The 14,194-nt window shown below is 46.0% G+C and overlaps 1 protein-coding gene across 3 annotated transcripts in view; it reads right to left on the reverse strand.

Moving 5' to 3' along the window:
* The window catches only part of SLC44A3 (solute carrier family 44 member 3), a 62,639-nt gene that overhangs the window by 19,023 nt on the left and 29,422 nt on the right, over positions 1 to 14,194 (reverse strand). For 2 of the 3 annotated variants that reach the window (XM_068166305.1, XM_068166303.1), the window contains 3 exons: positions 13,318 to 13,483; positions 4,873 to 5,029; positions 883 to 966 (listed from right to left, as the gene is read on the reverse strand). In XM_068166305.1, the coding sequence (XP_068022406.1) occupies positions 883 to 966; positions 4,873 to 5,029; positions 13,318 to 13,483 (407 nt within the window). The remainder of the gene's footprint in view (positions 1 to 882; positions 967 to 4,872; positions 5,030 to 13,317; positions 13,484 to 14,194) is intronic. The other variant, XM_068166304.1, reaches the window with a different exon arrangement.

Here is a 14,194-nt window from a genome sequence, read left to right on the forward strand (position 1 = left end):
AGCTTAATTTATGCACCTCTCTTAGAGAAGCAGCCAGAGCCTTTATAAGCATCCTCTTGTTTACTTCACCACTACCCTCAGCAACACGAACAAAGTAGAGACTGGTCAGAGAGGCAGGAATCAGCATGCACTTCTGATTCCCTTTCACATAAAAATACCACAGTCACCAGAAAGAACAGAAGGGGACTGGCAAAGGGAAAAAGGAACTATTTACAATGATATATGTAGAGCTGGAAAGCATTTGAAGCAAAGGAAGGAAAAAGTAGGAGTGAAACCTCTGAAAAGCTGCTGTATGCCAGCATTGATCCATTTCCAATAAAACCCACTTGAAACAAAACTGCCAGCAAAACAAAGATGCCTTTCAGAGCCAGAGAGTCTTCTATTGGCTGGCTGCCTTCCTCATGGATCATATTCTTAGATATATTGATAATGGAAACCAGCCAGCGGTCCAAGTGGCTTCATTCAGGACTTTCAGATGGCAAATACTCTATCTAGTGTAATGACATCTCCAGGAGGGCTTCCTGCTTCTCCATTGCTCCCTTTCACCTGGACCCTCTGCACTCCAGTAGCCTGTCTGGTGCAACTCAACACAACCTTTAGTCTTCTTGCCTACAGAAACAGCAAGTCAAGCTCTGGAAGGGCTATCTCAGGCTGTCTGCAGCTGTCTAAAACCCTGCACCTCACACGCTCATCAGTTCCCCCTTGCTCTGCAACAAATTCCACCGACACCTGAAGATTTTGTTTGTGTCTTTAGATCAGGTGGCCAGTGGGAAAGTGACCTGCACACACTGGATGTCGCTTAGCCACACTAAATGGAGCCAGCACAGGCACAGTGTTTCTAGACTAGGGGTGAGGGACAGAGGGATGAGAGAGTGTACCTACCTGGTTAGAGTATCGTAAGCAAGTCTCCTGGCACCAACACCAGCACAAACAGCACCTGAATGGGTACTCTGCACATGCACTCTCCTGCAGTAAAATGAAATGCTGGTTACTGGACACAGTAGAAAAACTTGGTGTACAGGTGGTTGACTTCTAACCACACATTCCCTTAGGCAGCAGATACTTCCTCAAGGATTATAGGAACTGGTTTTAATTCAGACACTTCAGTATCAATTACTGGTGAGCTCAGCATTCTTTTCTTCCTTCTTCCTGGAAGATTCTTCTCTGGTAGAAGAAAGGAAGAGGTGCAACCAGCTTTGTGAGCTAGCAGCTGCTTGGAGAACAAAACAGGCAGGCATGTCAGTAACCCTTACAGTACTCTGCACGGCCAGGGAATACATTGACAGGTTTCTAACTTTTCTGTTTATCACCAAACCTTCAGAGTTCTGCAACGAGTGCTGCCCTAACAAACAACAATGAAAGAATGCACACAAGTACTCATGTGCACACGTACGCACAGTGACTCAGAGCATACAGCCCTTTTTCAGGGCAGAAGGAAAAAGCAAGCATTGCAACAGAGAGAGCAGAGAATCTCAGTGTTTGCTCCACTCCTCCCTCCCCCTCCCCTTACATCACAAGCTCAGAATGGTTCATCATCTAAAGATTTTACCAAAACACAAAAACGACATCTTAGGAGTCATGATAGCCTTCCAGATTTAAGTGGCTGTTTTTCCTCTGCACAACATAATTCAATTCAGTGAAACCTGAAGTTTCATAGTTTCATAGTTTCATTCAGGGTTGGAAGGGACCACAAGGATCATCTAGTTCCAACCCCGCTGCCATGGGCAGGGACACCCCACACTAGATCAGGCTGGCCAGAGCCTCATCCAGCCTGGTCTTAAACACCCCCAGGGACAGGGCCTCGACCACCTCCCTGGACAACACATTCCAGGGTTTCACCACTCTCATGGTGAAGAACCTCCTCCTCACATCCAGCCTGAATCTCCCCACCTCCAGCTTCATTCCATTCCCCCTAGTCCTATCACTACCTGAGATCCTGAGAAGTCCTTCCCCAGCCTTCCTGTAGGCCCCCTTCAGATACTGGAAGGCGACAATTAGGTCTCCTCGGAGCCTTCTCTTCTGCAGACTGAACAGCCCCAACTCCTTCAGTCTGTCCTCATAGGAGAGGTGCTCCAGCCCTCTGATCATCCTTGTGGCCCTTCTCTGGACACGTTCCAGCACCTCCACATCCCTCTTGTAATAGGGGCTCCAGAACTGGACACAGTACTGCAGGTGGGGTCTCACCAGGGCTGAGTAGAGGGGGAGAATCACCTCCCTTGCCCTGCTGGCCACACTTCTCCTGATGCAGCCCAGGATCTGATTGGCTTTGCGGGCTGCAAGTGCACATTGAGAGCTCATGTTGAGCTTTTTGTCCACCAGCACCCCCAAGTCTCTCTCCTCAGGGCTGCTTTCCAGCCAGTCACTGCCCAGCCTGGATTTGTGCCTGGGATTGCCGCGACCCAGATGCAGGACCCTGCACTTGCTCTTATTGAACTTCATGAGGTTGGCTTGTGCCCACCTCTCCAGCCTGTCCAGGTCCCTCTGGATGGCCTCCCTTCCCTCCAGCGTGTCTGCTGCACCACACAGCTTGGTGTCATCAGCAAACTTGCTGAGGGTGCACTCAATGCCACTGTCCATGTCCCCCACAAAGTTCTGTAACCTTCTTTTTCCAGAGGTCAGAAAGCAGAGCTGTTCCAGTCACTATATCACAGTACTGCATGCTCTCTTACCACAGTATCACTAAGGTTGGAAGAGAGGTCAAAGATTATCAAGTCCAACCTGTCACCACAGACCTCATCACTAAACCATGGCACCCAGTGCCACATCCAATTCCCTCTTGAACACCTCCAGGGATGGTGACTTCACCACCTCCCTGGGCAGCACATTCCAATGATGAATGACTCTCTCAGTGAAGAACTTTCTCCTCACCTCTGGCTTAAATCTCCCCAGCACAGCTTGAGACTGTGTCCTCTTGTTCTGGTGCTGGTTGCTTGAGAGAAGAGACCAATTCCCTCCTCTCTACCACCTCCCTTCAGGTAGTTGTAGAGAGCAATGAGGTCTCCCCTGAGCCTCCTCTTCTCCAGGCTAAACAATCCCAGCTCCCTCAGCCTCTCCTCATAGGGCTGTGCTTGAGGCCTCTCCCCAGCCTTGTTGCCCTTCTCTGGACACATTCAAGTCTCTCAATGTCCTTCCTAAACTGAGGGGCCCAGAACTGGACACAGGACTCAAGGTGTGGCCTAACCAATGCAGAGTACAGGGGCACAATGACTTTCCTGCTCCTGCTGGCCACACAATGCAGGCCAGGATGCCATTGGCCTTCTTGGCCACCTGGGCACACTGCTGGCTCATGTTTAGGTGGCTGTCAATCAGCACCCCCAGGTCCCTCTCTGTTTGGCAGCTCTCAGCCACTCTGACCCCAGCCTGTAGCTCTGCATGGGGTTGTTGTGGCCAAAGTGCAGCACCAGGCACTTGGACTTTTTGAATGCCATCATATAACCCAGCCACCATGCAGAAACTATGAACTTCCCCAACTTTTTCTCCAAAGATGCTCTTGAAGATATTCCAGAAGGAATTTCTGTAACAGGTGACTGTATCTGCCAACTCCTGCCAGCAGAGAGATGTTTTCATCTTGCTGTGTATTGCTGGAGAGATCGTTTTACACGAACGGTATTCATCTCACCAAGTATTGCTTATCAAAAACCTAGAGCAAAGGACTTCAACTGCCATCTCCTTTCTGATTCTCTTTGAAGACTGCTGTGTAAACATCTGTGCAGTTACCTGCAAGCTTCTAGACCCCTGACTTTTCCTCCTGTTCACATATAGAGCAGCATTTTATCAAGTGCAGCGAAGTCTAGGTGAGCTCCATCAGTACCACTGCTCTCAGCCTCATGCAAACAGGCCAGAGCCTGTCCCTTCTCCCACATGGATCCAGTGAGGACACTTTCTGGAGTGATCCTTTTGCAAACCAGGGTGCAAGCTTGCCTGTGCACTTCACAGCCTCTTTAGCAGCAACATTTATTCCACTTATCTTTAAATAATGTTCTTAGTTGAGCCAACTCATCAAATACTGTAATAAAGGCCTTCAAGAGAAAGTAACCAGTCCAGCATTTCCCCACCTCTGCAGGGGTTTTCATTTAGGCATTCACTATCTGTATCCCACATAACATCCTTCACAGGTGCCAGGGATGGTCACTGCAAATACTCTGTCATTAGTGTTACATATAATGTGCTTCAAGGCCAATGTAAACTCGAGAGGGAAAGACTTAGATTGCAAAACTTCCTCTAAAATCAGAGCTGTGCAGTCATGACAGCCCTCTCCTGTTGCCCAAGAGCCAGAACTAAGTGCAGTGGTATGCTTGCAGCAGCAGAGAGGAGATGCAGAGATGTGTGGAAGATAGAAAGAAAGCAAATAATCAAAGCAGACAGGAGATATATATATGTATGTTTTAATACATCTTAAAAGATGTGGTTTGGATCCTACACAAACCTCTGGAAGAGTTCTTACTTGACACATTCTTTGTACAAGCTTACAGGGCATCTGAAAGCCTGTCTGGAATGTATTTTATATGCAACAATTATGTTCTTAGTTTGTAGCCTTGTTTGTAAATCCATGATGCACAAATGCAAAAGGGAACTTTATGCCAAGCGTTTCCTTCACCATGCATGAAGCCCCTTCGTACAAAAACCGCTACAAAAAGGTGACTTTTAAAGTTGGTGTTTCCTGCTTTTAGAAGTATCTGTGTTGAGAGTGACAAAGGGAGTGCTGACCTCTGAGTTCAAAGCCAACAAGCTTTCTTAATGAAGAAAATAGGGTAAAATATGAAATCCAGATCACATCATCCATTGTAAAGCAGAAAGCTCATTCACATTTCTTCATGAATCTCATCTTTTTACTGCTACTACTGTTAGAGTATTACATAAATGTACACCTACCTTTTGTTTTAGGGCTTTAAAAAGGTGTAAGAGAACGATCCTTGGAACTCTCAGCACTGTGAGTAGAAAGGAGCCTTTTACAGCCGTTCCTAGATGATAGCAAAAAAGAACTGACATGGAAGACAGGACTGGGTGAGGTGGAGGGCTACTTTTATTTCTAGAAAGAAAAAACACAATAAAAACCAGTAACTTTAGAATGTTTTAGGAACTTCCTTAATAAGCTGTACATTCTATACACATTCTGTGATCCCACATATTTTCAGTATCTGGAAATTTAAAGGATTCATTTGGCATCCCCTTTACCACTTCAACAGTTCCAGTTTTCCTTCTGACTTCATCTAAATGTTCACCTTAGAGCAGGTGAAAGGAAAACAAGCAGGTAAAGCACATTTTGTTGGATTAGCTCAATTCTTCAGCAGTTGCTGGAATGGAATGGAATAGAATGGAATGGAATAGAATAGAATAGAATGGAATAGAATAGAATGGAATAGAATAGAATGGAATTAGAATAGGAATAGAATAGAATAGAATAGACCAGACCAGGTTGGAAGAGGCCTTCAAGATCATCATGTCCAGCCTAATATCCAACACCACCTAATCAACTAAACCATGCAACCAAGCACCCCATCAAGTCTCCTCCTAAACACCTCCAGTGATGGTGACTCCACCACCTCCCCAGGCAGCACATTCCAATGGGCAATCACTCTCTCTATGAAGAATTTCTTCCTAACATCCAGTCTGAACCTCCCCTGGCACAGCTTGAGACTGTGTCCTCTTGTTGTGGTGCTGGTTGCCTGGGAGAAGAGACCAGCCCTCACCTGGCTACAAGCTCCCTTCAGGTAGTTGTAGAGAGCAGTAAGGTCTCCCCTGAGCCTCCTCTTCTCCAGGCTAATCAACCCCAGCTCCCTCAGCCTCTCTTCATAGGGCTTGTGTTCCAAAACCCTCCCCAGCTTTTTTGCCCTTCTCTGGACACGTTCCAGCAAGTCCACATCTTTCCTAACCTGAGGGGTCCAGAACTGGACACAGTATTCAGTAATGGAAACACTTCTAGAAACTCCTACAGTGGAAAATACCTGAGTACTTCCTTGAACATTTCTCTCCAGTTTCTGTCACCTCTCTTAGCTCTCTGCAATCTTTTGTTTGACCTTTGTTTCTGCAGGATTTTAGCCTGAAGAAATGGAAATGCCAGAAAAAAGAGCGTGGGCTCTCACAGGTAGAACTGAGATCTGCTCTCTACTTTGACTGTTGCTATTTGGCCAAATTCTGGATTAGATTTTGTTCAGATGATATTTGTTTATTTATTTTTGGTCACCAAATCACTGAACAGGCTTTGTTTTAAAGTTGAATCCAAACAGAAGAGGAATACTATATGATAAGTTGAGAATGATCATTTGGCCTAAACCCCTCCTAACTCTACTGCACACTAGGCTGTATTGTTTTGGAGAAATAATGTGTTTCCCCAAACTGAAAATCAAAACAACCCAACCCTGGCCTAAATACAATTTGCTTTCTTTTCTTTTGGGTCTTCTCTAAAGGTCACTTTAATGTCAGCCATTTGGAGAGATCAGTATGACACAGCTCTCAAGAATCTGCACAAACCCCAGGACATTAACTTCATGCCACTTCCCCACCCCTCTTCAAAGGTTGGAGAAAACCCACCAAACAACCTCCCCTGGAAAAAAAAAACCCAAACCCCCACACCCACCCAATCAGACTGAACTATAAATACCTTTTTAAAAAGGTTTCAGAGGATTAAAATGACCCCCACTGATCAACAGAGGTAAAGAGCCCTTCTACAAAGCAGCTCTTGAGAGTTAGCCCAAGAAAGCTGGGGAGGGACTTTTTTGGATGTCAGGTAGGGACAGGACTGGGGAACGTGTCTTTATGAAACTCTCACTTCACCAAGGGCTTAAATCATACAAACTCTGTCAAGACAGGGATCACAGCTCTGCCAGAATCCTGAAGGTATCACTGCAGTTCCTTCAAACACTGGAAATTTGCAGCCAGAAGTCCTATTTAAAAATGTGAATTTGCCACACTATTTTAAACAGGAAATCCCCTCAAAGCAGTTGCTGCATGTGTTGTTTTGGGGGAACAGCATGGTGGACAGTGGAGTTCACACTCAATAAGGCAGATTTGTTTTCCTTAAGTCATCAGAGGCTTGTGGTTTAGGAACAGAGCCATGACAGCATGGATGAGTTACCCTACCCAGACAGTACCATTGTTTCCTTTACTACTTCACAAATCACAGTTTCAGCCAGATCTCAGAACAGTCTTTACCATGAGGACAGTGGAACACTGGAACAGGTTGTCCAGGGAAGTGCCTGGGGCCCCTGGAGATATTCAAGGTGGGGCTGGACAGGGCTCTGAGCAGCCTGATCTAGTTGAAGATGTCCCTGCTGCCTGCAGGGGGGTTGGACTGGGTGGCCTTTGGAGGTCCTTTCCAACCCAGAGCATTCTGTGATTCTAACTTAGAAGATAAAGTTTCTGGCAGTTTAATGTTAACCAAAGCTGAGAAATGCAGCAAGGACAAAGTTTATGCTCTTTTGTTAATAATTTACTTGCTACAGAGGAGGAAAATGGAAAAGGGGTTTGGTATTTTTAACAAGAATGATGAATGAGGAGGAATGCAAAATACTGAGTAAAATTTCATCCCATGTAAAAAGTTTAGTTTCTCTTCATTTGTACACACTTGGCTCCTAATTCCAGACCTTCCTCTCCCAGGAAAGGGATTCTTGAACACAAGAACGACTCCAGCAAGGCTTCTTTAGAATAAACCTTTAGAATAAACCAAACCAGGTTGGAAGAGACCTTCAAGATCATCGTGTCCAACCCATCAACCAATCCAACCCACCCAAACAGGTAACCCATGGCACCAAGCACCCCATCAAGTCTCCTCCTGAACACCTTCAATGACGGTGACTCCACCACCTCCCCAGGCAGCCCATTCCAATGGGCAATCACTCTCTCTGTATAGAACTTCTTCCTAACATCCAACCTGAACCTCCCCTGGTGCAGCCTGAGACTGTGTCCTCTTGTTCTGGTACTGGGTGCCTGGGAGAAGAGACCATCATCCGCCTGTCTACAACCTCCCTTCAGGTAGTTGTAGAGAGTGATAAGGTCACCCCTGAGTCTCCTCTTCTCCAGGCTAAGCAACCCCAGCTCCCAAACAGATTAGAAAAAGAACAAAGATCTTCCCTGTAATTCTGGCTTGGGGTAGGAAACACAGGAAAAGGCTGTGCAGCTAACCACAGCAGGTGGTGCTTGTGACCCTGAACAAGCTCAGTCACCCAGTCACCCTGAAGAATGGGTATTTCACCCAGCTTTGTACACTACATGGCTGCCATCCTGAAATGACCTGAGGACAGGCATACACCCAGCTTTGTACACTACATGGCTGCCATCCTGAAATGACCTGAGGACAGGCATACAGCCAGCCATGGACATAAACTTCTGTAGGTGGTTCATACTGTGCATGCACACACAAGCTTCAGGGGAAAACAGGAACCTGCCTGATAGAGTCGGTTACATGACTGAGTAGGGCCACAGCTTGCTTTTCCTCTTTGATATTCCCAGTTTATGTCACCACAGGATTGTTGGATTTCCACAGAACATACTGCAAAGTCCTGTGAAGCTGTACTCCATAACACAGACTCTTTCACAAATTTTCTTGCTTCAGTGCTGCCAATTATCTTTACTTTCTTTTGAGCTCTGTGACACTTTCTGTCTTAACACCGAATTCCCTGAATCAAATCGTCACACACCCCGAGTTAAAAACACTTAATGTGAAGGGAAAAAAGCCATCTTAATACACTCAGAAGACACAAATATTGACATTTGAAGGGGGGAAAACTCCATTCCTTCAAAAGCCTGTGTTTTCAGAGCTGTGCTTATGGCTTTCTTAAGTCCTGCCTCATCTGTTTCAAAGAACACCTGAAAAGCAAGTTGGTGTGAAACACTGTAGCATAGAACAGCATAGACTAGACTAGACTACACTAGACTAGACTAGGCTAGAATAGAATAGAATGACCAGGTAGGAAGAGACCTTTGAGATCATCATGTGCAGCCTAACATCCAACACTATCTAAACAACTAAACCATGGCACCAAGCACCCCATCCAGTCTCTTCCTAAACACCTCCAATGATGGTGACTCCACCACCTCCATGGGTAGCACAATCCAATGGCCAATCACTCTTTCCATGAAGAACTTCTTCCTAACATCCAGCCTAAACCTGCCCTGGTGCAGCTTGAGACTGTGTCCTCTTGTTCTGGTGCTGGTTGACTGGGAGAAGAGACCAGCCCCCACCTGGCTACAAGCTCCCTTCAGCTAGTTGTAGACAGCAGTAAGGTCTGCCCTGAGCCTTCTCTTCTCCAAGCTAAACAATCCCAGCTCCCTCAGCCTCTCCTCACAGGGCTGTGCTCTAAACCCCTCCCCATCCTTGTTGCCCTTCTCTGGACACGTTCCAGCAAGTCAACATTTTTCCTAAACTGAGGGGCCTAGAGCTGGACACAGGACTCAAGGTGTATCCTAACCAGTGCTGAGTACAGGGGCAAAGCAGTGTTAAGGAACTGAATTACATATTCCTGAATGCAGTGACAGGATCTGTAGTCGAGGAGACATTTTCAGGCTAGCAGAGAACAGACAGACAGCGCTTCCCACTGCCATTTTTCTCAGAACCTTAAGGGACAGGTCTGACTCCAGACATGCTGGTGGCTCTTTTACATGGATTGGGTCAAGTATGCACCCAGGGCAAAGGATGCTCATAAATATTGCAGATGGGTTAGAAAAGCTAAGGGGAGATCTTTTAAAAATGTGGTCCTGGTTCATCTTGCAACAGCTTTGGTGCAAATCCATCAACCTGGATCTTTGATTTACTGATGTATGCTTTTCACCTCTCAGTGAATCCATCAGAGGTTGTGGTGCTGAACAGGTACCTTAGAGACAGGTGGAAAACACCAACCCTGCAAATGCTTAGATACTTTCTTCATTTCAGCCCTGTGCAGCAGCATACGTGCATCTGAGTGAATAAATAAGCTCAAACATGGCCAGCACAGCAATGCCTGTAACATGGGCCAAGTTACCATGCAACTCCTTTCATCTCAGAGAGGCAAACAGCCTCACCTCACCGAAAATGTAAGCATGGACATAACACCCAAGCACACTAAGACAAAAATAAACCCTCATGTAAAACAGCAATAGTAAGACAGAAGATTTCTAGAAAGACTAAGCTCTAAGAAGTCCTAAAAACCAATCATTGAGGGGAAAAAAAAAAGGTTCTTTTATTTCACTAAATGGATCAAATCTTTCATGTATTAATGTTTCATCTGAAATCAGGCAAAATCCATTTTCAGTGGTAGGATTACAGGTCAAACATATGTCACCTGCAAAGCTGATCCAGCTAAAATGATCCTCTGCCCTCTTCATCTGCAGCTCCCCTGGGGCTGCTGGCCGTGGAGCACAGTGCTGCATGTGCTGCGGAAGGTGATTTCCACAGGGAAAGGCTGTGCCATTTCCTCCATGCACTTACAAGCAAAGAAGAAAGCCTCCCTGAGAGGTATCACAAACAAACTCTTGTGACATGCCTTTATGATGCTGCCCCAGGGAATACATTAAAAAAATCACAGCAGACAAGCTCAGAATTGCTGGAACAGCTTGAGATAACCCTTGCCCTTGATGGTGTGACTGCTCTTGCAGTTAACCATCCTCTCCCCATTCCTGCACTGCTCTGTGCCTCTGCAGATCTGTGCTGACAGCCTGAAGGCCTGGGAGGGGGGCATCAACACCACAGAAAAATTGCATTTTCCCTCTCTCAACACAGTGCATGTCACCTGGCAAGCAGAAGGAGGGCTTGACAGTAGATGTACGAGATGATTTCAGTACAGATGGGTGCAGGAACCTTCTGTATTCTGGCCAGTTCCTGCAGCAGTCAAAAATAGCTGGGAAGCGGAAGACCCTAGCAGAGCAGTAAATGTCATCACAGGCGCTTTCCTGCACTGGGCGAAGAAGATATGGACAGTGTCTTTGCCCTGGAGATTCACATGGTGTGTCAAACCAAAATGCAGGCAGTGCACCACCCAGTACCTGCGTGAAACTGCTTTACTTTCCTGTGCCTTCTCAAGCAAGCTGGCTTAAATGACTGCCACAGCATCCAGGTGCTTGCTAAAGCTGTCGCACCTGCCAGAGCCTGAGGGACAGCAAGGTACTTAGAAGAAAAGAGCAGCCCATTGCCTACAGAACCACAGCCAGGCTGCTCAATTCTGTTTACAGCTTCAACAGGAAAAAGGAGATGACATAAGAAATGTGATACAAGAAATACCATGGCCTGCAAAGCAGTAGTGTGAGGCTGTGCCACTCCACACAAGTCAACCTTTGAAAAAGCTGCATTTTAGGGGGTTTCTGCTCTTTTACTAGCACCAGTTCAGTGGTTTGGCTGTTGGCTGCATAAAGATTCTGAGAGAGAAAGGGTCCTGATATATATTATACATTGCTCTGCCCTTTTTCTAACCTTTTGGGTGGTAAGACAGAAAAATCCCTCCCACTGATGGTGCAGCTTTGCTGCTTTGCCTGGAGCACAGCCGCTGGCAGCTGCAGCAGGAAAGCCTTACAGAGCTGCTCCTGCAGGCAGGGCCTGTGCTGCTGTCTCTGCTGGATGGAAGAGAACAGATCATTTGGAAACATTTCAGCAGGAGGCCCTTCTAGCAGCAACTGAAATATTTGGGGATACAGTCTAGAGAACATCAAAGAGAAGCCTGCTACCTAGGTTTTGGAGAAGCCTGAAGCTGCCCTTCCTGGCCACCCAAGCCTAACGTTCCCATGCGGCTGCAGACGGCGCTCCAGGGTCTTCATCTCACTCTCACGTAACCTTCCTCAAGGGCTGACTTTCCAACTGATTGAGATTATTATCATATTCCTCAAAAAATGAAGGAATGTCTTACAATGCCAGAGTTTTTCATAGATCAGAAAATCTCATGACTGGGCACAGAGAAGCAGGGCAGTGAGGGTGACAGAGCTCATTACATATGAATAGAATGGCATAGCATAGCATAGCATAGCATAGCATAGCATAGCATAGCATAGCATAGAATAGAATAGACCAGGTTGGAAGAGACCTTCAAGATCATCGTGTCCAACCCATCATCCAACACTACCTAATCAAATAAACCATGCAACCAAGCACCCTATCAAGTCTCCCCCTGAACACCTCCAGTGATGGTGACTCCACCGCCTCCCTGGGCATCACATTCCAGTGGGCAATCACTCTCTCTGCGTAGAACCTCTTCCTAACCTCCAAGCTACACCTCCCCTGGCACAGCTTGAGACTGTGTCCTCTTGTTCTGATGCTGGTTGTCTGGGAGAAGAGACCAACCTCTGTCTGTCTACAACCTCTCTTCAGGTAGTTGTAGAGAGCAATAAGGTAATCCCTGAGTCTCTTCCTCTCTGACCCCAGTCTGTAGCACTGCATGGGGTTGCTGTGGCCAATCTGTAGAACCTGGCACTTGGATGTGTTCAATCTCATGCCCTTGGACTCTGCTCATCTGTCCAGCCTGTCAAGGTCCCTCTGCAGAGCCTCTCTACCCTCCAGCAGATCAACTCCTGCCCCCAGCTTGGTGTTGTCAGCAAATTTACTGATGATGGACTCAATGCCCTCATCCAGATCATCAATAAAGATGTTAAAGAGCATACTTATGAGGAAAACTGTTTCCAGGATACTACTCTCTTCATGGCCAAAAAAAAAACCCCACCAAACCTCAATGTATTGTGACATTTCAATCTTCCCCTTTAATGACAGGACAGCAATTCTCCAGTGTACAAACCCCATTTAATTTCATTTGACAGTGCCTAAAAAGCAATACAATTCATCATGAATTCCTCCTTTTCTCAACACCTGGATTTCAGGGGGATCCAAGCTTGCTTGCACATCTCTAAATTCTTAGCAGTGGTGTTCAAGCATTTACAGTTAACTGAAAATACCTGTGCAGAATGAACATAAAAAAAGCAGTCCAGGCATTTCTGCAGCCAGAACAAATGGAAATCCAGAGCAGGGATGAACACTTAGAGGAAGAGGTCAAACTGCCTATGAATATATGAAATCCCCAAGGACCTGTGTATTGCATCTCCATTTGCAGCTACTGCAATCTCCTGAAGAAGGGTGAAATGCAACCTATGCCTTCCCACCAGCAGTCTCTCCAGTCAGCTGAGCTCTCTGGGCCTCTACCAAGGCTCACTTTGGCCCAGTAACTCCAGTGGTAGGGGTGAGTCACACTAACATCCTACAGGCTGTACAATCTTAGTCAGGACAATGCAACAAGCAACATTATTTTAAATGAAATTGGATTCCAAGATATTTACATAGACTGCAGTCTGTTTTGCCTGGAAAAAGATTTTAAAGTCAATGCTGGGAAATCCTTAAAAAAACCTATACAGGGGCAACTCTGCACTCACCTGTTGAAGTAACAAGAGACCACTGCCCCAGAGATCGTCATTTGCTGACAGGCAAGAATGAATTCACTGGTCCAGATGAGGCCAACAAAATGATACCAGACCATGTAGCAGATTCCAGACAGAGCTCTGTACTCCACCTGTCCTCCTGAAGTAGTCTGTGCAGTACCTGGAGTTGGGAATCGCACCACTGTGTTACTATCACACACTAGGAAAGGAAAACCAGCCACAGCAAAGGACATCTCCAATGACAGAAGTGCTTCTGTACCCTTTTCCTGGACTTTAATACATTTACCCCCCAAAAAAGATAAATTCAGGTGCTCTTTAATTCTTTCTAACAGTGTCAGGGAGGAAAAAATTCTGTAACTAAAACTGACTCTTGAAAAACACAAATGTTACAAACAGCAAAAGCTGGGGTTTAAATTAACAGAGTGACAGCTGCCAATCATGTCCTGAGGACTGCTACAAATTAGGAAGCATTGCTCAAGATTTGAGCAATCAGAGGCTCAGAAGTGAAGGAAATCTTAATTTTCTTCATTCACATCTGAAATAAACTCACAACAAAGTAAAAGCACTACTTTAATGGCTACTTTTAACGCCGTTAATTAATTAGACCCATGGCAACTGGCTTTCTGCTCTCTGCAATTTGCACTCTCTGTGCAAAATCGGGCTGTGGTGTGGCAGGTGACTCCACCACCTCCCTGGGCAGCCCATTCCAAATACAAACTCCTAAGAGCTGTTGTGAATGGACAGAATTATAAAACTTAATTGTAGTCCTACAGTTGTATTAAATACATGCTTATGTATAAAATAAAACCTCATGAAGTTCAGTAAGAGCAAGTGCAGGGTCACGCATCTGGGTCGAGGCAATCCCAGGCAC

Source organism: Melanerpes formicivorus, unplaced genomic scaffold (assembly GCF_026170545.1).
Source record: "Melanerpes formicivorus ecotype bairdi unplaced genomic scaffold, bMelFor1.0.p_v2 SCAF_99, whole genome shotgun sequence".
Lineage (NCBI taxonomy): Eukaryota > Metazoa > Chordata > Aves > Piciformes > Picidae > Melanerpes > Melanerpes formicivorus.